The sequence below is a fragment of the Drosophila busckii genome, chromosome 2R (genome assembly GCF_011750605.1).
Source record: "Drosophila busckii strain San Diego stock center, stock number 13000-0081.31 chromosome 2R, ASM1175060v1, whole genome shotgun sequence".
Taxonomy (NCBI): Eukaryota; Metazoa; Arthropoda; class Insecta; order Diptera; family Drosophilidae; genus Drosophila; species Drosophila busckii.
In genome coordinates, this window is record NC_046605.1 from 5619469 (window position 1) to 5645127 (window position 25659).

The 25659-nt window shown below is 37.4% G+C and overlaps 1 protein-coding gene across 8 annotated transcripts in view; it reads left to right on the plus strand.

Moving 5' to 3' along the window:
- Nucleotides 1-23431, plus strand: part of LOC108597048 — a 35558-nt gene extending 12127 nt beyond the window's left edge. The window contains exons 4-22 of one of the 8 annotated variants that reach the window (XM_017983365.2): nucleotides 10786-10877; nucleotides 15079-15146; nucleotides 15216-15351; nucleotides 16169-16240; nucleotides 16300-16444; nucleotides 17346-17401; nucleotides 17463-17714; nucleotides 17780-18817; nucleotides 18896-19873; nucleotides 19929-20503; nucleotides 20556-20669; nucleotides 20723-20838; nucleotides 20926-21045; nucleotides 21714-21781; nucleotides 21838-22619; nucleotides 22674-22748; nucleotides 22840-22867; nucleotides 22962-23078; nucleotides 23139-23431. In XM_017983365.2, the coding sequence (XP_017838854.1) occupies nucleotides 10786-10877; nucleotides 15079-15146; nucleotides 15216-15351; nucleotides 16169-16240; nucleotides 16300-16444; nucleotides 17346-17401; nucleotides 17463-17714; nucleotides 17780-18817; nucleotides 18896-19873; nucleotides 19929-20503; nucleotides 20556-20669; nucleotides 20723-20838; nucleotides 20926-21045; nucleotides 21714-21781; nucleotides 21838-22619; nucleotides 22674-22748; nucleotides 22840-22867; nucleotides 22962-23069 (4823 nt within the window). In that variant the 3' untranslated portion in view covers nucleotides 23070-23078; nucleotides 23139-23431. Of the gene's footprint in view, nucleotides 1-10785; nucleotides 10878-15078; nucleotides 15147-15215; nucleotides 15352-16168; nucleotides 16241-16299; nucleotides 16445-17345; nucleotides 17402-17462; nucleotides 17715-17776; nucleotides 18818-18895; nucleotides 19874-19928; nucleotides 20504-20555; nucleotides 20670-20722; nucleotides 20839-20925; nucleotides 21046-21713; nucleotides 21782-21837; nucleotides 22620-22673; nucleotides 22749-22839; nucleotides 22868-22961; nucleotides 23079-23135 lie in introns of all 8 variants that reach the window. The other 7 variants (XM_017983364.2, XM_017983367.2, XM_017983363.2 and 4 more) reach the window with 7 other exon arrangements.
- The last annotated feature ends 2228 nt before the right edge of the window (nucleotides 23432-25659 follow it).

The following is a 25659-nucleotide window of genomic DNA, read 5'->3' on the forward strand; positions in this document are numbered from 1 at the left end:
GCAGCAACAGCGGCAGCAGCAGCTGTAGCAGCAGTGCTACCCACGCCGCCAGCAACAGCAGCAGCAGCAGCCACAGCAATTGCTGCAGCACAGCCGACGGCAGCAGTCTATGCACAGCAGCAACATTTAGCTCAACAGCAACAGCAACAACAGCAGCAGCAGCAACAGCAGCAGCAGCAGCTAATGCTGCAGCAACAGCAGCAGCAATTGCAGCAGCAGCAGCAACAGCAGCAGCAACATCAACTGGCACAGCAGCAGCAGCAACATTTGACGGCGCTGCATCATCATCATCATCATCATCATCACCACCAGCAGCTGTCGCTGCATCAGAACCACCTGTACTTCAATAATCTGGGACATCATCATCATCACAGGCAGATCTTTAGCCATTTGCAAAGTGCGCTGTTGCCGCTCAGCGTGAGTAAGTATGCCAGTTGTAGGCGTGGCACGCATTGGGCGTCGAATCAATTAAACAAAAAGCAAAGCGTAGCCAACAAGTTTGTATTTGTTTAAATTTATTCGTTATTTGTTGTTGCATGTTTGTCTAACTAACTGTGTGTGTTTAGCTGTTGTTGTTGTTGTTAACTCTTTTTCTAGCTTACTGGGCATTTTCTAACTATAGTTGTGCGTATGTGTGTGTGTGCTTGCCTCATTTTCATTTTATAAACATTTCATTAAATTTTATTTCATATCTTCCTGTGCCATAATTCGCACGCCATTCCACGTAACGCGTGCGAAACGTCGCGCACACACACACACACACATATACACTGGGGCATAGTTAACGAGTGCAAAACCTAAGCCTAAACTACAGACAATTGAAACAAAAGACCGCGCGCCAAGCCAAGCAACCAAAGCAAAAGCCTTTCAACAGACCATTACACCTGCCTACGTTTGTGTGTGTGTTGTGCGTATGTGTGTGCGATTTTATGTCGCTAACAATGCAAAATATGCACAACATTTGCTTTGGCATTTGCCTTTTTTACTCGCTCTGTGTGTTTGTTTGTTTGTTTGCTTGGTTTAGTTTTTGTTGAACCGCCTGCGTACTCCACACACACACACACACGTCTCATTTATGTCTTCCTTGTCTTTTGTTGCACATTGAAATATGTCAGCAATTGTGCAACAAACGGCAGCAGCAGCAGCAGCGGCTTTTGTTGTTGCCCATTGTCACATTAGATTTTGTTGCTGCCCGACGGCAGCTTAACTTTATTATTTTAACTTAACGGCATTTTAAGTGTTTTTTATGCCGCACAATACACCATACAGCTGTATGTGTGTGTGTGGCAAGTTAACATTTCATGCAAAAAACAACAAAACTCATTTTTCGTTTATGAGCAGCTTCATTATGCGCGTTTTGTAGCATACTTTTGTGCGCTGCGAACTCCCACTCACTTGGGCACGCTAAAAACTTTTCGCCCACCAAAGTGCGTCAATGAAAAACCAACAAGTGTTGCCCTATGCATGTGTGTGCGAGTGTGTGTGTGAGCCACTGTTGCTGCTTGTTGTCCCAGTCAATTTTATTGTCTTTGGCATGCCATTGTTGTGACTACTGCCCGCCAGGCAGAGCTCTGGCCCCACTCACTCTCCCCTTTGGGCTCATTGCTGCGTTATACCTATAAATGACTATAAGTGTGTGTATCTTTTACACACACACATGCTTAACAAGCGTATTGCATAACAGCCAGCGCAGTCTTGAAGACTTTAAGCGTAGCAAATTATAAATATAAAGGCTCTACTTGATAAAAATTAACTATAAGTTAAAGTTGCTTAAACGTTATGAGCTCATATGCTAATTAGCTGCTCTCTTTAGAAAATGTTATTAAATTTAATAGTTATTAAAGTTACTTGAACAATTGCATACACTTCAGTACGATTTGGTGCGTTTGTTGTTGATTTCATTAATGAACTTACCAACGAACAATTAAAGCTTAAGTAATGCAACACCATTTGTTTCGAGCATAGGAACTCCATTTGAATAAGCAACAAAACAGTTGGTTGATTGTGAATTGGCGATTGGTAATGTGGTCGGTGTGAATTGATTTTTTAAATTTAATTTAAATTATTTGTTAGTAGTTTTTGAGCATTTCAAACGTTTTGATGTCTAACTCATGTACCAAAGCTTTAATTGCTGCTTAGTTTGCTCATATTTGACTTTGATTTAGTTCTGATTGCCATTGAACTGATTTAAAATTAAAGCAGAAACTCTTGGATAAGCGTTGCTAATCCATAACTTTAGCTAATATTATAATTAAAGAAGCAATGTTATAGTATAGTTTATTTATCATATTATATTTTAGCTTAAGGGTCTTGACTCAAGCTCGGAGCAGGCAAATCTTAAATGTGAAGTCGCTTCAAGCTGCTCCGAACTACGCTCATGGTTTTATTAGCGATTCTCATAAATTCTAACCGCATTTCAATAGTAACTCTGTTATATTAATGCAGCTTAACTGCTATTTAAAGCTCAAATACATGCAAGTTGCAAGTTGTTAGCAATGTATAAGCCACAATGTCAGGGGAGCGCAACTTCAAATCTCAAGTTGCATGCAAAAGTGTGAAAAAGTAATAAAAATGGCAAACGAATCTCAAAACATTTCAGTCCGAAAGTCGCAAGTTGACAAAATTTTAATAAGCCACTTTTGCTGGGCTGCCCCTTTGCATGCGAAACGAGCAGCTGCTAGCCCGAAAAGGCAGTTAAGAGTGTAGAGCTGACCACAAGCAAGGCCAATAAAAAATTCAAAAGCGCTCACATACGAATTTTGTCGTAGATCACGTACTCAATAAATATTGCCCATGAGCGAGCCTTGCACACTTGGCTACACTCAAAGTTAGATTTGAATTGGGTTTACGACTCGACCTTTAATTTTGCCAGCCAGTGTGCAGCTGGTGGGCGTGTGTGCCTTTTTTTTTTTGTTTGGTATTTGATGTGCGCCTATTAATTTGCAGTGAGCAATTCAATTAGTTTGGCTGCCCTCAAATATGTTGCATGATCCTCTGTCGCTCTCTCTGTGTGTGCATTACGCCTGGTTTAACGTGGCACGTAATATATTTGCTCATATTACTAAAAGCTACATAAATCGTGCGGGCTTTAAGCAATTTATAGCGCCAGCAGCTACAGCATTTTAAAGTTGCCGACATGGCTTAAAGGCAAAGTGTGTGTCTGTGGCAGTTGCCTTGTTGTTTAGCCTGATCGATGGCCGAATGGTGACAAAATGCAAAGGCCTAGGCCCTGGCATGTTTACAAGCCCCAACTATAGACAACTGCAGCTGTGTGTGTGTGTGTGTGTGTGTGCTCCTAAAAGTACGAAAAGTGTTTGCCAACGCAAAATTCCAAGCAATTAAATCACTTTGATGCTAATTTGGATTAATATGTTGTTGGTGCCCAGTTACAATTTGTTGCCTCCAACGTTGCAGGGCAGGTGCTTCGATTAGAGCACGCATGCAAATAGATTTATTGGAACAATGCGTATACGTATGTGTGTGTGCGTTGCGTGTGTGTTGCATTGACAGCCAATTTGGGTTTGGGCTGCTTCACTGTTGGCCCCAACGTTATTTATTTGGCTTATCGTGCCAGCGAGCGCCCAAAACTGTGCTACATTTGTCGCTTTTGTCGTTTGGACAAACAGTTTTTGTGCCTGCCCCAAACTCAAACCCCTGGTGTCTATTAGCTTTACAACCATATTAATTTTGTTAGATAAATATTAGTTTTAATACCTAGGCCAGCTAGACTATAAAACAAAAATGGGTATATTAAATGATATGCAAGCGTAAATACCAAACTAAATGAAAATTTTGGTTGGCAAACAGTCTGGGGAAAGCTGTAGAGGGCAAGAGCTACAAGAGCAGTGAGTAACTGCTAGACAGTGGAATTTGATTAGAGTTAGTGCTAAAAGTGCAAAGAAGTTGCAAGCTTCAAAAAATAAAGCGCAGCAATTAAATATCGAACTTATTTATTTACTTTTCAATAAGTAGAAAGTTGCAATGGAAAGTCGCAGGTAAAACAAAATTATTGTAAAGAAAGTTTTTAAAGTTATGCTGCTAAATAATTCAAATTAAATGCGCTTTATAAAGTGTAAAATAAATAAATTTAAGCAGACAAATTAAACAGAAAAAATATTAAACAGTCTCAACATTTGTTGCAAGCATTGGAAATAACTTAACAATCAATGAGATATTTATTAGTTGTAAATATTCATAGCTTACTTTTCATTCTACTATTAAATATATTTCAAATACTATAAGTATTTCAAATTAAATGCTTAAAGCGCATGTAAAATGTAAAATAAATAAATTTAAGCAGACAAATTGAACAGAAAAAATATTCAACACTTTCAACATTTGTTGCAATAATTGGAAATAACTCAACAATCAATCAGCTCTATATTTGTTTTAATACATTCATTATTATAAAGAAAGTATTTAAAGTTAAGCAAGCTAAATATTTCAAACTCAATGCGCTTTAAAATGTAAAATAAATAGATTTAAGCAAACAAATTCAACAGAAAAAATATTAAGCAGTCTCAACATTTCAACAATCAGTTCTGTATTAATTTTAAATATTCAAAGCGCATCTATTAACATTTGCTGCTACTGTTTGCTAGTCACAGCTACCCCACTGTACATTTAATAGTTATTAGTTTCAGCTATTTAGATTAATTTGCTGGGCAGACTCTCGCTCGACTCGATTTTGGGTTTTTATGTATTTTTAATAGAGCGCGCATAGTTTGCTTGTTTCCATGTGTTTTTAGCGCCGCTAATTTCATGGCACTTTAAATGTTTAATTTACAATTTATGTAAAAGTTTGGCTAGCGGGCACACACACACACACACACACACATATTTTATATGTTATATGTACTTGATAAATACTGGCATTAAAATAAATTACAGCTTTCGCTGCTAAAAACCAACAACAAGAATGTGCTACCAAAAAAAAATGTGGCATGAAGCACAGAAAAAAGTGTTTTCATATATTTATACCTGAGCTGTGTGTGGCATGCAACCCGTAAGGCAAATAAAGAAAAAATATATATTTTGTGTCTGTGGTTTAGAGTCGAAAAGAATTCAACGACTGCATATTAATATAATTTGCAAAGGGGGCAACAAACTGACCGAGTGTGTGAGTGTGTGGCATGCCCCTGACAGCTGTAAGACATTGAAATAAAACTTTTCCATGGACTAGCCGCTGCTTTGGGGCAGCTGTACGAAAATGTATGAAAATCATTTAGGCAAATGTAAAAATTTGTGATTTAAAAGAAAAGCAACGCCAAAGCCGCACGTAATTGTATTGAAGTTGTAGACCAAGGGGCCACATTGCTCATACGCCACGTTGACAAGCACTGCTGCCGCTAGTGCGCTCATAAATGTGAATAATTTATTGCATTTGGAGCTGCTTTTGTTTTGCTCAGCATTCTCAGCGACTCGTTCGTTGTGTCGCTTTGGTTAGAAAATTCATTAATAGCACTTTTATGACTTTGAGACGTTTGCAAACTTTTGCCAACTGTGGCCAACTGTGTTTCTTTTCGTTTCGGGCTAAGCTTTGTTGCATTTTTATGTTAATCCTTGCCAACCTTTTCGCTGTGGCAACGTTGCATACAACAATTGCATAGCCTTTTGCTGTTATTAGTAATTATTGTTTTCGCTTAATGGCCGACACGCTTATTTGTTGTTATGTGTCTTTTAATTGCTGTTTGCTGCCAACACAATATGCTAAACCCCAAGCTGAGAAATGGCTGCTAGTAATGCAATCCACGTTGCCCCAAAAAGAAACTAAAACCAAAGCCTGACAGACGCTACATGATTTTTATCAGCCGCAACGCGGCGTCTACACAAATTTGTGTTTATATGTTTCTATATGTGTGTGTGTGTGCATAAATCAAGCAACGCGCCGCTGTCATAAGTAGTTGTAGTCGCTGCTTTATATTTACTATAGAGTAAAGTTTACTTTGTGATGCTTGCGATAAGATAATGCAGCCACTTTGTTGCCTTTGCGCTTAGACTGAGCTCTAATAACTTGTTTATAAGCATAATAATATTACAAATTGTAAAGAAAAGTTGTAAGAATTATTGCTAGAGTGCTTTAATATTTATGGCAAATTTATTGTGCATAGAAATGTTCATAGTTTTTTATTTAGAAATTATACAAAGAGTTAAAAATAAATATTATTGCAAGATTAGTTATATTAGCTGCTATAGCAGCTGCTACTGCTGTTGCTGCTTTAGTTTATTCTTTTACAATAGTTACAGCTGGCATTTATTTATTAATTCGATTTAATATATTATGAGTAAATTCATGAATAGAGCCTGAAGGCCTTTGTTGCTCTGGCTATACCAGAATTTAACTCTAGGCTACAATGAAAATAAATAAATAAATTCATGAATAGGAATGTTAAAGTTCAATTGTCTTGTTTGCAAGTTAGCTTAGAATTTCTAAGCTAAGATTTCGCGTTGCATAACTTTAAATTCATTACTATTTATTACATGCTTTAAATATAACTATATAGTATTTTTGTTGTTTTTGCTGCAATATTTGTTTAACAATTAGAGACTTTGCTAAGTTCAAATAAGAATTGTTGCTTAAACTTCAATTATCTTTTTTGAGTTTGTTTGGCATTGCTAACAAGGCGCTAGTAATACAGTTATATATTAAATGCAATACAATATGCATTAATAATATTCATAATAAGCAATAATTATAAATTTCTATTGTTTATTGAATTTACTTATTTATTTATATAACTGTAGGCTTTAAGTTAAATCTTAAGATTCAAGGGAGGCAGCCTTAGCTACTGGGGACTTAAGACATTTATTGACTTTATTTTGCTTATTTTATTATTTATTTATTTATTTATTATAAATGTTTGGACTTTGCTGCCTTTTGCTCAAAAACTTAATTAATTGAATTATTTGCATTAGCTTGATTGATTTTTTAACAAAATTATAGCAAATTTAACAGCTGTGCTTAAAATTAGTTAGCAGCACTGCTGTCAAGCAGTATTTAAGCAAATTTTGTTATTGTTTTAATCGACTTCCATTTGCTCTATAAACTTTTTCTATACTTGCTGCGCTGTTCAGTTGCCGCTTTGTTTATCTAAGCAGTTTTACTGATTGTGCATAATTATAATAATTATAAATAAATGTCAACTTAACTATGACGTCTTTAGTTGCTTATCTTAGGTTTGTTTACTTTAACTTTTAGCTAGGCAGCGTGCTTTAGCTTAAGACGTCATTAACTACAACTGCTTAGTTTAGTTCTTGGAATTAAGCAGCAGCTGCAATTTGTTGCTGCTGTTGTTGTTGTTATTAGGCCTTAGCTATTGTGATAGGCAGACACTTTTAATGGCTTTTAATTGTGCGAATGCGTTGCGAGCTGCGAGTTGAAGATTTGTTAGCTAAACAAAAGTAATTTCACACTCGCTGCACTCAGCGACGGTGCAAACAATTTTTCTTTTGTTGTTTTAATACACACAACAATGTGTGTGTGTGTGTGTGTGTGTGTGTCGCTGTCAGTGTTGCCTATCGTAACTTGTTGTTGTTTTTTGTTTGGCTGGGTAACTGTCAGATATTTATTAGCCACAATTTGGCAGGCCACAAATTGGCAGCACAACGTGCCACAGCCAAAAAGTGTTGTAAAAACGAAAATTTATTATTTATGTCAACTCTTTTGTGCTATTTGCGCGGACTACCTTCATCTTTTGTGTGTGGCGAGGTTGACCTCTGCACCCCAGAGAGAGAGAGAGAGAGAGAGAGAGCTGCGCCGCTCTCGCTTAAAGCTTTGCAAATTATGCGAGTCTTGTGCGTATTTTTTTTTCATGCCAAAGCGCATTTGTCACAATTAAGCAAAAGACGTAAAATTATGCTCAGTCTGCACCCCTCTCCCCCTGCGCTGCATACAAAACAAAGCTTATGCTTGCCACATCAGTTGGAAGTGCTTTAGTCGCGCTTGCCACGTTGCCACGTTGGCTTGACGTTGAGGCTGACATGGCGCGCTGGGGACCTCATGATGGCACCTGAGCTGGTATTTTGGCAGTGATTGTAACCACCCAGCCCAAGCCCAAGCTAGCCTAGCCGCCCCTCGGGCAGTCTATTATGGCATCAGCGTCGCTGTCGCTGTCGCCGTCAGTTTTTGAGCGTTTGCCATGAAATATGCAAAGCGCAGTTAAAGAAACTTTTTATTTGTATTAATCAAACAGAGTTATATACGCTTTTTTGACAATGTGGCTTGTGGCAGACTGTCGACTGCATAATAAAATATGCAGCGCGATTGTTTCGACATTTTTGCAACAATTATCGCCAACTGCACTTAAAGCAGAGAGAACGAGAACGAGAACTGAACTCAGCTCAAGGCTGCGGCTTTCGACTCAGTTGACAAATTAGTTGAGCAATAAAACTTGAGTGTGCTATCAAACTAAAAATATAGCCATAAATTACAAAACTATATGTGTGTGTGTGTGCGTGTGTGTTGCCAAACGTGCGCCATATAAAATGGCCATAAACAACGCGAACGACAACGACAATGACAACAATTTCCCCAACTATGTCTACGAGCAAACACATTTGAGCGCTGCCAACTACATCAACGTCATCAACGTTGATCCCTCAACCTGCGTCGTCCTCCCCACGCACTGTCTCTCACCCTCTTGCATATGAGTGTGTGTGTGTGTGTACTTTGCCCTTTCGTTGCCATTTGCAATTTGGCAACACTTTCTGGTTACGCGAGCTGTTGGGGCCACGTTGAGCACTTTATATAAATTGTACAAACGTATTCTGGGTTTTTGCTTTTTTTATGGCTCTTGAGTGCATTCTATTTACCAAAATCGTATTGGTTTTGATATATACGTTTAGTTTCACTTGTCGCGAGCGAGCGAGCGAGAGATGTAAGCGACTTTATTCTCTATTTTTTGCTAAATTACTGTTTGGCCGCAAGTTTATGCCGATAGCCATTTGTTCAGCATACAATGGGCGTACTATAATACCCTGTAAACTTAAAGATAAAGCATGAAGGAGCATAAACAAGGGCTGAAAAAAATATTTGAAAAATAAGTGCAGGAATGCAATTATTAAAATGCTGTATAGCTGCATAAAATAATGCGCATATTTCCATGCCAAAAAATGTAGAAAATATATTTTAATGCCTTTTATAAGTAAAATTATTATATAAAATATTATGGCTTAAGTGCTATTAAACAGTTGAGCTAAATTGCTGAGCTAAAAGTATTGAAAACAATTATTAGCTACAGTGTTTGAGAGGCAATATAAGCTAGATTGAGGAAAAAAACAAGCTAGAATAAACTAGATTCGAAATTTGCGTCAAAACTCATGTTAAAACCTTACCAAAAAAAAAAAGCTCACAGTTGAAATTTGAAGTTGAAATTCATGAAATTATGAAATAACGAAAAGTAAAAAAAATAAAAATATATATGCCTGAAATAAGCTAATCTGGCTGATTAGCTATGTTATAACCAGTGCTGCCAACGTTTGATGGCCTCAGATAGCTAAAATAGTCTTTGAAAACAGCCAGAAACAGCTAGAAAGTATTTTGGTAATAAATTTGCTTGGAAAATGAGCAAAGAAAAAAAGGTCGGCCCTGATTGGGTTTTTGGGTTTTCCCCAATCCAACGAATGTTGGGTCTGTTTAACACTCCCAATCTATAAGTTTATAAAATCTTAAAACAAAAACATAATTTTAAAACTTAATTTTAAATATTTTTTGTAATCCTTTTCTTTTATCGTCGACTGTACATTGTTGTTTATAAATAAATAAATATACAACAAAAATACATTAGCTAGAATTCCCGCTGCCCGCTAGTTCACAATGCATCCCGCATTTGCCTTGCCAAAACCGCTAGATCTGGCGGCCAAATAGCCAAATTGGCTTATAACTTAAAGCGCAGCGTCTAGTTATGCTAAATTCATTGTTTAACTTTCAAATGCTCATAAAAAATTGAGGGCATAGGCCGCAGAATTTGTTGCTAGCTAATTAAATTACAATAGTTTAGCTAATCGATTGCTGCTTAGTGCTGCAGCATGCGCAAAGCAACGTTTTCCAACACTGTCAAGCAATAAAATATTTAACTAGCTAAATAACGTTTAATACAATGTTTTACTTGCAGAATAATTTGTGCAAAAAATTAAATTGAGCTGCAATTAAACTTAAGCTAGACTTTCACTACAATTTATTTTCAAGTGGTTTAAACTATTAAAGAAAATTTCTAACATTACAACTACTAAGCTATAATTTGAATTGCTTTCTATAGCAACTGCTAGTCGTGAATTTTAAGCTCAACTATGCTTTATTATTATTCTTATAGTTGCGTGGCATATTAATAAACTCGAGTTCGATGTTTCTTTTGTCGTTTAAGTTGCAAGCGTCATTAAGTGCGCGTAATTATTCAATGACTAGCAAAGTTGTGAGGTTTAGTTTGTCAGCACGCATTTTGCAGGCACTGTGAGTGCATTTTTCGTGGCCATAATAGCAGACATATGCCAAAAGTTGTTGACTTGATAAATGATAGCAGCCAAGGAAGCCAGCAAGGCACTTGGAGTGCGACTGTATAACTCTTGACTTGAAGCGTTATTAAGTTGACATTTAAATTCTATAAATCATGGCTGGCTGGCAAACTGATTTACATTTTTGTCGCATTTATGCGCTGACAGTTGCACCTGTTGGCCTGGCCAGGCCTAAGCGCCTGGTCAAGTGAAGTTTCTTTTGTCTCTTTTGCGCCACTTGTACTTACACTTTCTATATATGCATATTGTATTTATTATTATTGTTGCATTTTACAGATGGCGAACCCATCAAGCTGCCCGACAATTTGGAGAGCCTGCCAAGAGCCGACAGTTTTCCATCACAGCGCCATCGTTGGAATACAAATGAGGTCAGTTACACTAACACACACAAACACACACTTATCTTTGTATGTGTGCATTTGTTTAGTTGCCAGCACTTGTTTGTGTTTATATTTTAGTTTTGTCTGTCTCTCTATTTGCATTTGATTGCACATAAAAATGTCGAAAATGAAAGCAAACGAGTTACCAGTTACCAGTTACGATTTACGGCCCACGGACGGGCGTAACAGCAGTTGACAGTCGGATGAGCCTGCCAGTCCTTAGGCTGGACACTTTGACAGCCAAGCTTTTTGCCTATATACGCAGCTTAATGCAAGATTCTTAACTTGGCTCGCGAACTTCAATGTTAACTCGCTGCTGTTTTTTTATATGCGCTAAAAACTAAAATACAAATACAATAATAGAGTGGAGAGTGGGGCGTGGGGCGTGGCGCGTGCTATACAAAGGACACTTGGCCAGCTGCACGTACAAAGTTCAGTGTTTACAATAAAACTTTGCGCTTAAAAAAATAACACAACAAAATGAGATAGTTGTTGTTGTTTCACTTGTGAATTAAGCGCAACCGCAAATATTCATTTGGACAGTTGTAAAGTTTATACAAGGGAGCTGCAAACAGCGCGAAAACGAGGGATGGAGAGAGAGCAAGGAGGCTGAGCGCTGTTTTATACACTCGCGCGACAAGTTGACTAAATTAAAAGCAATGCAAATACAACAAATAAATAAATAAAAAACTTAAACTTGAAATAAGCTAAGCCAACAGCAGTTTAGGGATCTATTGCCATAAAATGTTAAACAGCGAATGCAGCTGATATAATTTAGAATTTTTTAAATTAAATTATTACAATTGAATATAATTAAAATAAAATGAAAACTAAAGCAACAACATTTTAAGAATCTATTGCCATTAAATATTAAATGGAGAATGCAGCTAATATTATAATTATTTAATTTAGATTTATATAATTTAGAATTTTTAAAATTGACTGCAGCTTAAGTATATTTAAATAGTATTAAAATAAAATTATTTTATTGCATGTATCATGAGCAAAAATATGTAGAATCAGTTAACCATTTATTTATTTAAACTTTAGATAGATTTGTTTTATTTTTTAATACAAATTTGTAAATAAGCTAAAGCAACTGCAGCTTAGGAATCTGTTGTTATAAAATATTAAACAGATAAATGCAGCTGACATAATTTAGAATTTTTAAAATAAAATTATTACAATTGAATGCAGCTTAAGAATAGTAAAATACTAAAAAAGTAAAATAAAAAAAATTAATATAAAATGTTAACTTGAAATATAAATAAAGCGAAAGCTATTGCCAAAAATTATTAAATTGAGAATGCAGAATTATTCAAATAAAATTTTTAAATTGAATGCAGTTTAGGAAGAAAAAAATTACAAGCTGCCAACTATTTATTTATTTAAGCCTTAAAAACATATTTTTTTTATTTTTCATAAAAAAGAATTTGCAACTTTAAATAAAATTTGTATACGATCAAACTAATACTTAGAATCTCACGCTCTGTACACTTTTCTCTAATTCATATATACGCTTTCTGAATATTTTAATGTATAATTATTGTAAAGATTAAATTCGTTTTTTTTTTTACTTTTCAATATTTTATGTATTTTATTAGCCAATTTGTATAAAGATTGTAATGACGCATTCTAAAATTCTAAAGCTGAGACTCACTTTCTTACGTTTATTTCTATTTGAAATATTGTGTAGTCGCTTTATTGTAAATTTTAATAGAACATATTTTTTAATTATAATATTAAATAGCAACTTTGCATATTTAATATAAATTTGCAAAAGTTTTAACAGTTCGTTGGCTTCATTTGCTGCTGAGCCTTTATAATTTGCTTCTTGACTTAATTTGCAAATGCGAATGCGAGTTGGACTTTATATATAGGATACTGCTGCTCATATAGCACAGGCATAATCAGAGGCTATAGCAACTGTGCCACAGTTTATTAATATAAAGTTTCGCAAGTAAATTGCAGTGGGGCAGAGGACACTGGACACAAAAAAAGGACACTGCATCAGCAGTGGCAAAAATTACAAAATGTAAACGTGTAACGGGGCATAAATAAAATTACGCACGCTTATTTTAGTCTGCTTACAGTACAGACATAAAAGGGGCGTGGCAGGGGCTGTTAAATGGCCCCAACGGTTGTGGCTTTAACCACACAGTTTTAATTTGGCATTTAAGCAGGCACAGTGTCCTTTTGTGTGTCCTTACGGCTTCGAAAATCAAAAAGTTAAATTGATAATGAGCCGCAAGCAGCAATAAAATTTTAAATTGCAGTTTGTGTAATTGTTTAGTTGCAAATACTAGACACACACACACACACACACAGACACACATACAGACGCAGCCTTGTGTAGCGAAAGTGCTAGAAAGGATTAGAGGCTGAGCTCGTGCTCACAAATGCGCTGAGGTGCGCATAAATTTTTAATGCGTGCAGCTAGCAAAAGTATCGTATGTGCCTAGAATTCATCATAAATTTGTGAGTGAGAGAGAGTGTGAGAGTGAGATAGCAATAGATTGGCAGGCATGCATAAATAAGCAAAGAGGCAATGCCAAAAAGTTACCAAAGTCAAAGGCAATTTGCCCAAAATGCAAACGTTTGCCACTTGACAAACACGCGCCTGTGATTTTCCTCAAATGCTGTATGTGTATGTGTGTGTGTGCTTCTGTGTGTGTGCATACAATTTTTATGACACTCGCAAATGTTGCTAACATATGAAATCGCTGCTGCACATCGTCAATGGACTCTATTGGGCAATGGGGCGTCGCCAGCTGCGCGCGTTGACGGCAGCACAGATGAATGTGCTACAAGCTAAGCAGCGCATACATATGTCTGTCTGTGTGTGTGTGTGTGTGTGTTACATTATTCATGCAACGTCAAGGCTGGCAAAAAACAAATTGATAACTTTATCGGCAAAACATGCAATGAAAAATGCCAAATGGGCAAACGCGCGTTCTGCTTAAAGGCTCCCAACTCCCCCTCCCGCTCTCTTATGGCCAAGACTATTGTGTGTCTTGCATTTGAATTGTTAACAGCTACCCCGCCCAGTTGTCAACTGTGGCTCCGACACCTGTAAATTGTGGTTCACACTCGCTGCTGCGGTCAAATGAAATTTCTAAAATATTTGCCTTTGTTTTATGCGCACAAAAACAAAAACAGAATAGCACAAAAAATGAAATTAAAATTCATTGAAGTTCGCCTTTTGTCCGGCGCAGGAAATGCCACAAGCGCTTCGCTTTACAAATTTCTGCAAGCCGCGGAGCCAACGGAAATTGTTAGCCACGTTAGTTAAGTTGGTTAAATTTTTGCACACACGTGACGCGCTGATTAGACAAAGTGTAAAGAATAACAAAATAAATAAAAGTAAACAGCAAATGAAATCTAAATTAATTAAAAACAATAAATGCACAAAATTTAAAACTTAAGGCATAAAATTTGAGTAAATTCAAGATTCAAATAAAATATAATAAATTACAAGCAACATAAATTACAAATGGTGGTACTAAATTTAAACATTTGACTAAATTCAATGAAGATTGAAATCTAAATAAATTAATTCGAATATAAAATTGAGCAAACAAAATAAAATATAAATAAATAACAAATATTTGTGCAAAATTTAAAAACTTTACGCATAAGAATTGAGTAAATTCAATGAAAATTCAAAGCTAAATAAATTAAGCAAACAGAATAAAAAATAAATAAATTACAAGCAGCATAAATAACAAACATTTGACAAAATTTAATGAAATTTAAAATTTCAGTAAATTAAGCAAACAAAAAAAATGTAAATAAATTTTAATGCATAAATATTTCCACAAAATTTAAAAACGTTAAGCATAAAATTTGACTAAATTCAATGAAAATTTGAATATAAATAAATTGAGCAAACAAAATAAAAAATAAATAAATTACAAGCCACATAAATACCAAATATTTGTACTGAAATTAAACACTTGACTAAATTCAATGAAGATTGAAATCTATATAAAAATGAAGCAAACAAAATAAAATGTAAATAAATTTTAAAGCGACAAATATTTGCACAAAATGCCAAAACTCTTATCATAAAATGAAGCTAAATTCAATGCAGACACTTTAGAGGCAACTTTTGTTCAATGAAAGTTAAGCAAACATTAGCTATTGTTATTGTTATTAAATGAAACATAAATACTTGTTATACTTTCAGGAAATCGCAGCAATTCTTATCAGTTTTGATAAGCACAGCGAATGGCAATCAAAAGAAGTTAGAACAAGGTGAGTCACTAGACAAGTGCAAACAACAAAAGGCAATTAAATAAATCTGTCTTTATCTTTTATCTCAAGGCCGAAGAGCGGCTCGTTGTTGTTGTATTCACGGAAGAAAGTGCGCTACAGACGCGATGGCTACTGCTGGAAGAAGCGCAAGGATGGGAAGACAACGCGCGAGGATCACATGAAATTAAAAGTACAAGGCACTGAGGTAAGAGCAATTTAACAATTAGCCTGAGCCACTTGAGCTGGAGTCATCATTAGTCTTAGCCTTTTAGTTTTAAGGGTAGCTCAAGTCTTTTTGTGAGTTATGTGTGTGACCCCAGCCATAAAGGTTATGAGCGCTTTGTATGTCCTGCTAATGAAATAAGCCTTTGCCAAAGCGTTTGAGACTTGAGACTGGGGCTGGGCGTATTTATAATGTCTGGCAGTCGAAACATAAAAACAGTTGGCAATTTCACGCCAATTTTTTCGCTACGCTTTACGCCTTTTACTTTTTTTTTTGCTGCTTAATTTTTATTTTAATACCAAGTCGCAAGACAAGTAGCTGTAGCTCAAGATTTATGCACTTGGCAAACGCAGCAGGGTAACTTCCTTGGCTGTCTGTCTGTCTGTCCATGCGTCGCTGCTTACACGATAACTAATATTTATAAACGTTGAGTAGCCAGAACGACAAAAAAAAAGCGACAAAGGCAAACGCAAGTCAGCGGCATATCGCGCAACAACGTTGGCCAACAAATTTATCAGCAAAACAAGCAAAAGAAATGCGCAGCAAGTCACTGAAAAGCAAAAAAAAAAAAGGCAACACTAGACGAAATCTTTGCTTGTTTAACTCAAAAAGGGGTTTGACTTTTTGGCACATGCTGTCTGTTTTTTTTTTTTGGCTTGGCTTGGCTGCTGGCGCCCCCTAGCGTGGGTGATTGGTAATTTAATTTAAGCCTCAAACGTTTTTATGCGCTACAATTAAATAAACTTCGAGTTTATGCTTTTGTTTTTTTGTTTAAATTGTTTGATTTTCTTTCTTTTAGTGCATTTATGGTTGTTATGTTCACTCGGCCATATTGCCCACATTTCATCGCAGATGTTATTGGCTGCTGCAGGTGTGTAAACAAAAACTTAAGCTAGCTAACTTTATTACAAGCGTCTTTGTCTTAAACAGAATCCAGATATTGTTTTGGTTCACTACTTGAATGTGCCGTATCCGGATGATAATAAAATGGCTGTCATTGCGCCCAGCATAACGTTGTGGGGTGACAAAAAGGAATGGACCAAAGAGGAGCTGGTCAGTCAGCTAAAGCCTATGCGTAAGTAGACAGTTGGTCATAGAGAGATGCATTCGATTTTAATTAGAATTCACAGAATAAATTCCGTTTGAATTAAATGCATTTAGAATTTGGAAAAAGGAATTAACTCATAATTAAAATAATAAATGAGCGTAGTTCAAATTCAGCTTCTAAATTCAAAATGAATTAAATTCCAAAAGGATTTACATCTTTTACATCTGTTCATAGCGCTTGAAGTATCTACAGTAAATTCAGTAGAAAAATGCATTCAATTTAAATTTGAACTCAAAGAATTAATTTAGTTTGCATTATCTGCTGAAATCATTGAAAATAAAAACTCTAATTAAATTTAAAAAAAGGCGTTAGCTTAACATCAAAATAATTCGTTAAGAATGTAATGGAATGAAGTCTAAGTTCACATCTCTGAGCTATAAACTAAATAAATATGTTTCACTTGTACAGTATCTACAATAAATTCAGTTAAAAAAATACATTTAATTTGAATTAGAACTCAAAGAAATGCAAATGAAATTAACTCAACAGCAAAATAGTTCGTTGATTCTTATAAATTCAAGATGAATTAAGTTCCAAAAGGATTTACAACTTTTACATCTCTGCCTGATTATAGCTCTAAAACTAAATAAATGTTTTTGACTTTTATAGTATCTACAGTTAATTCAGTAAAAAAAAATGCATTCAATTTGAATTAGAATACAAAGAATGAATTCAGTTTGAATTAAATGTATTAAAAATACAAATTTAAATACAATTTTTAAAAAAGAATTAAGTCAACAATAAAATAATTCGCTTAAAGCGTAATACAAATTCAACTGCTGAATTCAAGCTGAATTAAATTCTAAAAGGATTTATATCTTTTACATCTTATGTTAAAATTATCTAAATTTGCTTTCCACTTTTAAAGTATCTACAGTAAATTCAGATGAGGACTCCGACTCTGGGAATGATATAGAAATATCTGTAAGTATGCAGCTTTATGCTTTGTTTATCGTTTGCTTACGTGCTGCTGCTTTTGCTTTAGACGGCGGAAACAGTCGAGTCTATTGTCTGCCAGCTGATGGAGAAGCAGCGCGTTTCGAGGCAGGCCGCCTTGGTGAAGCAGCTCGACTGCGGCTGTGGCGATGCTGCCTGCGCTGATGGCAAAACCTGCACACATCCTGTAATGCGCCGCTCGGGCATACTCAAGTCTGTGGCGGACAAGCGGCCCAATGACAGCTACAGCACGCACAGCAGCGTTGCCAATGGCACGCCCAATGTAGTTGTTGCCAGCAAGGTGCGTTTACAATTTTAATACAATTATTTATTAAGTCAAGCGTTTTGTTTTTATTTCGTTAGCAGCTTTATTCGCGCTGGTCGGAGCGACATCGACAGCGTGACAGCAACGTGCAGCTGGACAATACACACACACAGTATCACAATGCCACACAGCAATTGCCGCAAGAGTCGGCCATCAAATTTCAAATCATTCCACAGCAACAGCCGCAACAGCAGCAGCAGCAGCAGCAACAGCAGCAGGCCAATCATAATGATGGCAGCTATCAGCAGCAATATCGTGCTGCCAATCAGCTGCTGACTACAAGAAGCAATCATTTAATACAGCAGCAGCAGCAACAACAACAGCAGCAGCAGCAATATCAGCAGCAGCAGCAACACTTGAACTTGCAACGCTTTGTCGCCAGTCACAATCAAAGCAATCAAAACCAAAGTCATAATAATAACAATTCAGCACATTTAAATCATCGCTTGCAAATTGCGAATACAACAATCACAGCTACAACGAGAGAAGCAGCAACAGCAGCCGCAGCAGCAGTAGCAGCAACAACAGCAGCAGCAGCATCGAATGTTATGGATACGGAGCTAATTGAAAACCAAAGCAATGCAAATGCCAATAAAATTGCCAGCAACAAGCAATTAGCAGCAGCAACAACAACAACAACAGCAGCAGCACAAGTAAACAACGAATTAAATGTTGTAAACAATAATGCAAGCAATAGCAACAACAGCAATAACTTTATATACAATCAACAGCAGCAGCAGCAGCAACAACAACAACAACATTATTATAAATTGCAGCAGTCTACTACCCCAAGTAGCAGCAATCAACCCCCAGTTGAGGCCATGTGCATGTCACCTGAGCATCATAGCAGCAGCAGCAGCAGCAGCAACACCCTCAACAACAGCAACAACAATCAGCTTACAGCAACAACGTCTTCCGCTGGCAATACGGCTGCCAACTCAAACTCAACATCCAGCTCAAGTTCCTTGCAGTCCATTATCGATGGCAATCAGCAGCAACAAATTACAACGACAGCAGCCACAGCAGCAACAACAGCAACAACTTGTGATAATTTAATGAGCGCCAATGCCTTGGCTGAGGTGAGTATTTTATTAGCTGCGGTCAAACCGCAAGTCAGCTGCACTTAACTATTTATGTTGATTAAATTTCTAATGCAGCTGGAGCTGAGCAGCAGCAACGCCGAACAGCAGCAGCAGCAGCAGCAGCAGCAGCAGCAGCAGGCAGCGAATAGTTACAATCAGGCCAACAATCAGCAAATTATAAGCAAGGCCACACTACTCAATGGTTGTGCCACTTTTAGTGCTTCCAGTGATAATAGCAGCCAAATTAGCGGCAGCGATGACAGCAGCTTTGGTGCCAACAATCAAAGCAACGATGAGGAGCCAGCAGCGGAGACGTTGAGCTTCTTTAACGAAACGCTGGATTTATCGCATGAGGATATACAACGCACGCTTATAGCCAATATGCCGTACAACAATGTGGCAACAACAACAACAACGACAACAACAGCAACAGCACTGCATACAAAGTGCGACAACAGCAACAACCACAACGAAGCAAAGCAAACAGTTGAGGCTGAGCGCGATGAGGCGGATGTGTTTGCCAATTTGGATGCATTTGATATGCTGGTGGAGTTTCCCGAGCTGGATTTGGATGACAAGCAGGCGCTGAACAACAGCGCGCTGGAGCAGGAGCAGGCGCAGGCACATGACGCAGCTTTTGCTGCAGATTGCAGCCAAACGCAGCGCAAGCTGCACAACATTTGCGATTTCAGTCCGGAGTGGTCGTATACAGAGGGCGGCGTTAAGGTGCTGGTTGCAGGTCCTTGGAGCAGCGCAGGCGGCGGCGCATACACAGTGCTGTTCGATGCGCAGCCTGTGCCCACTGTGCTGGTGCAGGAGGGCGTGCTGCGCTGCTATTGTCCAGCGCATGAGGCGGGCATGGTAACACTACAAGTTGCTTGCGCTGGTTATTTGGTATCCAATGCAGCTATGTTTGAGTACAAGCTGTCGCTGCTAGCAGATGCGCCATTCGATGCAAGCAGCTCAAATGATTGTTTGTACAAATTTACGCTGCTTAATCGATTGTCCACTATAGATGACAAGCTGCAGCTCAAGATGGAGCAGAAACTAGCAGTAAGTTGTAATACTTTAAACATAAATAAATAATGTTAATGCAATTGCCTTGCAGACTGAACTTACGTCGCTTTACACTGAGCCCAACTTTGAGGAGAAACTGGTTGCCTATTGTCACAAGCTTAGCAAGCACGCGTGGAGCACGCGCAGCGCAGTTGCCAGCTGGAGCATTGGACTGCGCGGCATGACTTTGCTGCATTTAGCTGCTGCGCTAGGCTATGCCAAGCTGGTGGCTGCTATGCTCAACTGGCGCGCTGAGAATCCACATATCATACTGGAAACAGAGCTGGATGCACTTAGTCAAGATGTGCATGGCTACACGCCGCTTGCGTGGGCCTGCGTGCGTGGCCATGCGGAGTGCGCGCTGCTGCTTTACAAATGGAATCACAATGCGCTTAAGATTAAAACGCAAGCGCAGCAAACGCCGCTGGATTTGGCCAGTCTAAAGTGCCATAAGCAGCTGCTGGCGCAGCTTTATCGCTTGGAGAAGGAACGACAACGCAAGCCGCGTGCGGGACTAGCTAATCTATCAATGAATCTAACGCTCGATGCCAGCACAGATGACAGCTATAGCGTGTATGAGCTGGGCAAGCATGATGGCGTTTTTCTGCGTCCTGTAGCGCTGCATAGGTAGCTTATGATTAAAATAGTTCGAGTTTATGTATTAATGTTATGCTTGCAGCAATCAAAGTCCGCCCAACAGCGGCAGTCGCTACTCGAAGCGCAGCTCCATTGACAGCGGCATAAACATGGATATGCGCAGCAAGTCGGGCAAACCTTTGGCTAGACTGCATAGGTAAGATCAGCTTTGATATCTGAGCTTTCCCACTAACTTTAACTTGCTTGCAGCACTTTTGATGCTCACGATGCTTATGCGCTGGGCGTGGACTCTCCATTGGATTCCCTTGCTGGCAGCAATTGCGCTGGTTTGCTTTCACCACTGCGTAAAATGGATTTTGCTTTGTGTAAGTTTTGTAGGCGTAGCTGCTAAAATGCTCAAGTGTGTTATATTTGCTTTAAACGTTAAACAATTGTTGTCAACATACCACCAGGCGAGGTATCCACAGGCGAGTCGAGTCCCATTAACGACAAAGACATCGATTGCGATGATAATTCGACAAGCGTAACGGATGTCAACATAAGCAATGAGCTCAACGTCGATGCCGTCGTAGGTCAGTGACATGAGCCAGGCCATAGCTAAAGCTGACAAACTAGGCTTGTCTCTTTCTAACTGTATATATACACACACCTAAACGTATCGTATGGCCATTCAAACTAATGTGTATCATCTAAACTATAACTATGCATAAAATATATGTAAATGGCTGTCGATGTTGTCGTTGTTAACTGTTACTTACTGTTGCTAATTTTGTTTGCTGTTGTACTTGTACTTGTATTATACACACACACGCATACACGCACACACACACACACAGTTACATAATGTTTACATTGGTGTTACTAGAGCGTGCAGTACAATTATTACTATGTATTACAATTTAATGTTGCATATTGCGTATACGTTGCTATATGTGTGTGTGTCCTAATGGTTATGGGTGTGTGTGTGTGTGTTATCGATGTCTAAACATAATCATTGCCAGCGCTACTAACTAACAAAACGTTGTATATATCATGTCTATGCTCTTTTGTATATACTTACTACAGTGTTATATATAATCCTATAGACATCAGCTGAGCGCACAACTCAGCTGCCTGTACAACTCAATTGCTTGTCGATGTATATTCTAACCACAGGCCTAGCATAATGTAGACTCGTTGCGTTTGCTCTGCAGCCAGCAAATTGCGCTTAGCTCTAATCATTTGTACAATCTGCTTACAGGGGATTCGGATGCCAAAGTGCTAACGCTGGCGGAACACATCATAGCTGCGATGCCCGAACGCATTAAGGTAGCTCTCTTTCTTATATGCATTTATTTTTATATTAATGCTCTGCTGTTTGACAGAACGAAGCGGATGAAATGATGGTGCTGGGCAGTCCTTTAACTGAGCCACTTACCTCAGAGTCTTCGGCGCTCACCGACAGCTTTATGGATCCGCTGCTTGACTCGCTGCCCAACACGCATTTCGACAGCGATTTTAGTTTTGATTTTCATGATCATAGCTATCGCTATCACGATGTTAGCACACCTTGCTCCAGTCTTAGTCCAGCCAGCTCGGGACCGCTGCAATCGCCCGCTAGCTACTCCATACTGGGCACCGATCCCTCGGTCAGCTCGCCCAGTCCGCCGCCATCGACCAAGCAGCTAACAGAGTTCCTGCATGCCTCCTGCATAGCGCAGTATCCGTTCGAGGCGGACTTCTCCAAGCTTACGCTCACCGATACGGAGCAGCGCGAGCTGTACGAGGCAGCCAAATGCATACAGAAGGCGTATCGTTCCTACAAGGGCCGCCAGAAGCTGGAGGAGCAGAACAAGGAGCGCACGGCGGCAATTGTTATACAAAACTATTATCGTCGCTATAAGCAATACGCCTACTATAGGCAAATGACCAATGCGGCGCTTGTTATACAGCACGGCTATCGCTCGTATCGGCGCAACAAGCGCTTCAAGAAGTCGCAGCATACGCCCAGTGGGCTGGGCACAGGCAGCGAGCGCGGCAGCGTTAGCAGCAACTCGCAGTGTTTATCCAGTTTCTATGATCACTACAAGCAGGATCAGCAGCAGCAACAAGAGCTGAGCTCACAGCCCAGTACGCCAAAGGAAACAAGTCCTTCGGGTCCGCTTAAGTAAGTTGCTTTTATACTAAGTTAAGCTTTAAATTAATTTATTTAAATTTGCAGGCGTACTTATTCGCAGTCTACACAAAATCAGGCTGCTAGAAAAATACAGCAATTCATGAGACAATCACGCATCAAGTAAGTTCGTCATAAGTTAGTTAGTTATAGTTTTTAGCTATAAGTCTTGCCTAAGCTGAGTTTGTAATTGTTAACTGACTTTGCACGCTAGCATTTGGGATGGCAACCTGACGACTTTGGTAAGCAGAGTGTTACTAGTGTGCTTTAGTTGCTTTTACTTTAATTTATTGCTTGTCTTATTGCTTGCTAATACTTTTTGCTGTTTAACTTTAGACTACAGAGAGAGCGAGCCGAAAAAGAGAAGCTGGTGCACCAACGCAGGGCGGAATACCTTCAAAACTTGCAGTATCAAGGGCAGCAGGAAATGTCAGTCTGCCTTAGTGACAATGGGTAAGTAGCTTTTAAATTTTATTATTAATTACATTAATATTTTTTTTATTTTTGCAGCAGCAGCAGCAACAACAATCTGCATTAGTTGCAATCCAATCAATATGAACGCAACTGTTTGGAACTTTTGTTTTTATGCAATAAGCGACAACACTATGTTCAATAAGAATTTATTAATAGCTTTAACAACTGAGTGAAACTTTCTACTTTCATATTTGTTTATTAAGACACCTACCCCAGCACCTCTAGTAGTGGAACTTTGTTTCTTAATTCTAATAACTAGTTATACGACAAGTTATATGTAGTGGCAAAGATTTGCACTTTTATTCATTTGCATAACGTATTTTAATATTATACATATATATACTTCTTATGAGAAACAGTTTTATTTGAAAAATCGAAATTAGGTTAGTGGTTTTATATAATATTATACCTACTTATATACATATATATATTGAAATCAGCTTTTAACTGAAGTGAGAGAGAAAAATAGCGCTCCATAAACAACTTTTCCATTTGTCAACTCAAAAGAACTTATTAACGAAGCCTTCGAAAACAACTTTTTAACTCCAAGTGTAGTGAAACTTTAGTCTATGATATACATTGATATATATTATTAACTAAACTTAAAAACTTATACTATATTACACCAATATTATGCGCATGTGTATGCCACTAAATAGTTACATTTTGTATATATGCTTAGTTTTTAAATTCAACTTTCTAAAAATGTATAATGAAACAGCAAACCCTCTATGCTAGTCTATTTTAATGTATTGTATTATTAAAATTAAATTTTAAATTCAGCTCTGCAAACTTAGCTTGTTTCCAAAACACAGCAGCCTTGTATAAATTTAAAGCATTCATTTTCGATTTTATAATACTAAGCTGTAGTTATTATCTATTACTTAACTGCGCTTAAGCTCAAGCTCAGCTCTAGAGTCCAATGTTGTTGTTGATTTCTAAAATCGGAGCCACCCGCATTGCGAGTTAAAGCAAAACAAATGTATATCATGTTACAAACATTTCTAGTTGAGTTTTTTTTTATACTTATATACATTACTATTACTACTATTACTATTAAATGCAATGCGCTATGCAAACAATTTGTTTAACACTTGTACTTAAGCTCTAAGTCGTGGAACCTAATGTGACTTTTGTAGTCTAAAAGCAATAAACCTAGTTCAAGTTTAAAGAGAAAACCAAACTGCATGCAAAACAAAAAACGTTTAAACAAAATACAAATATATACACATGTATTTATAACTATTGTTCAACTTCAAAACTTCACCGCTAATTGTAATTGTAAGCGGCATAAACAAACAAAACAAAACAAAAAAAAAAGCGAACATTTTTTTCAAACTAAATGTAACAATACAAGAATTTTTGTAAATTATTTTTGTCCGTCCACATTGTTAGCTTTCATAACGTAAACAATTAAATATATATACAATATTAACGAAACTATAACAAAGCCACATTTAAATAAAGCGTAGACACACCAACTACCAACTACTTGGCTTCAATTGTACATAGATACAAACAAATACAGATGCAGATACATAGGGTGTGCGCATAGCACCCAAGCAACCTTTGTAGAGAACTCGGAACCTCGGCATTATACATTATATACAATTTATTATAAACATACCTCCAGCACGCCTCAGACATTAAATGAACTAGTTCTTGTCATAATTAAACACAAATAAACAACAAAATGCATGTAAACTTTTCAATTTCTTGCAACTATTTGAGTATGTAAAATGTAATTCATTTGCCAAGCGTTTAGCGAGTGCAAATAACTCATTGCATGGGGCTGTGAGTTAGGCCTATAGCTCTACTACTATATCTATGAAATTTGGACACACGTTGGTAGACACAATTGTTGACGGCTCTGCGTAGCCAAGTTTAAATCTATTTAATTGTTAACTATATAACTAAACTTTGTTTGTTTTTTTCGCACTACTCTTTTTGAATTCAATTGCATTTGTTTCCCAAACTCAAACTTAGTACTATGCATAGAAAACGAAACTAATCTGAAATCAAGACTAAAAACAATTCTCTACTTAAAATGACTTAAACAATTGCAATCAATTTTCGAGCTAGCAAAGCTCTTTTGTTACTCGTTCGTCGGGAGGTGTAATGAGATTTGCAATATTTGCACATATATTATATACTTAACACACACTAACACACAACTACACACGCATACTAAGAAGGTCACAACAACTGGGCGTGGTTAGCCATAACCAAGTGTCTTTCCACACATATACTAAAGTAAAACAAAAAAAAATGCAGCTAAACGGCAAAGAAAAAACTTAAAGTACCTTAAGCCAATTGGCACTAAAACTAAAATCTAATAAACAATTTATTTATAATAAAAACTCTATACTATATAACTATAATAAATAGCAAACTTTGTAAGTGAATAAATAATATGTGAAGTTTACCCTTGCTAATTTCTTCAAAATTTCATTTCAACTCGTTTATTTCTTTTCAAATGAATTTGACTAATAAACACACAACACCAATTGTTGATACTCAAAGCAAATTTTATACTTAAATTTAATGCTAGCTAAAGTCG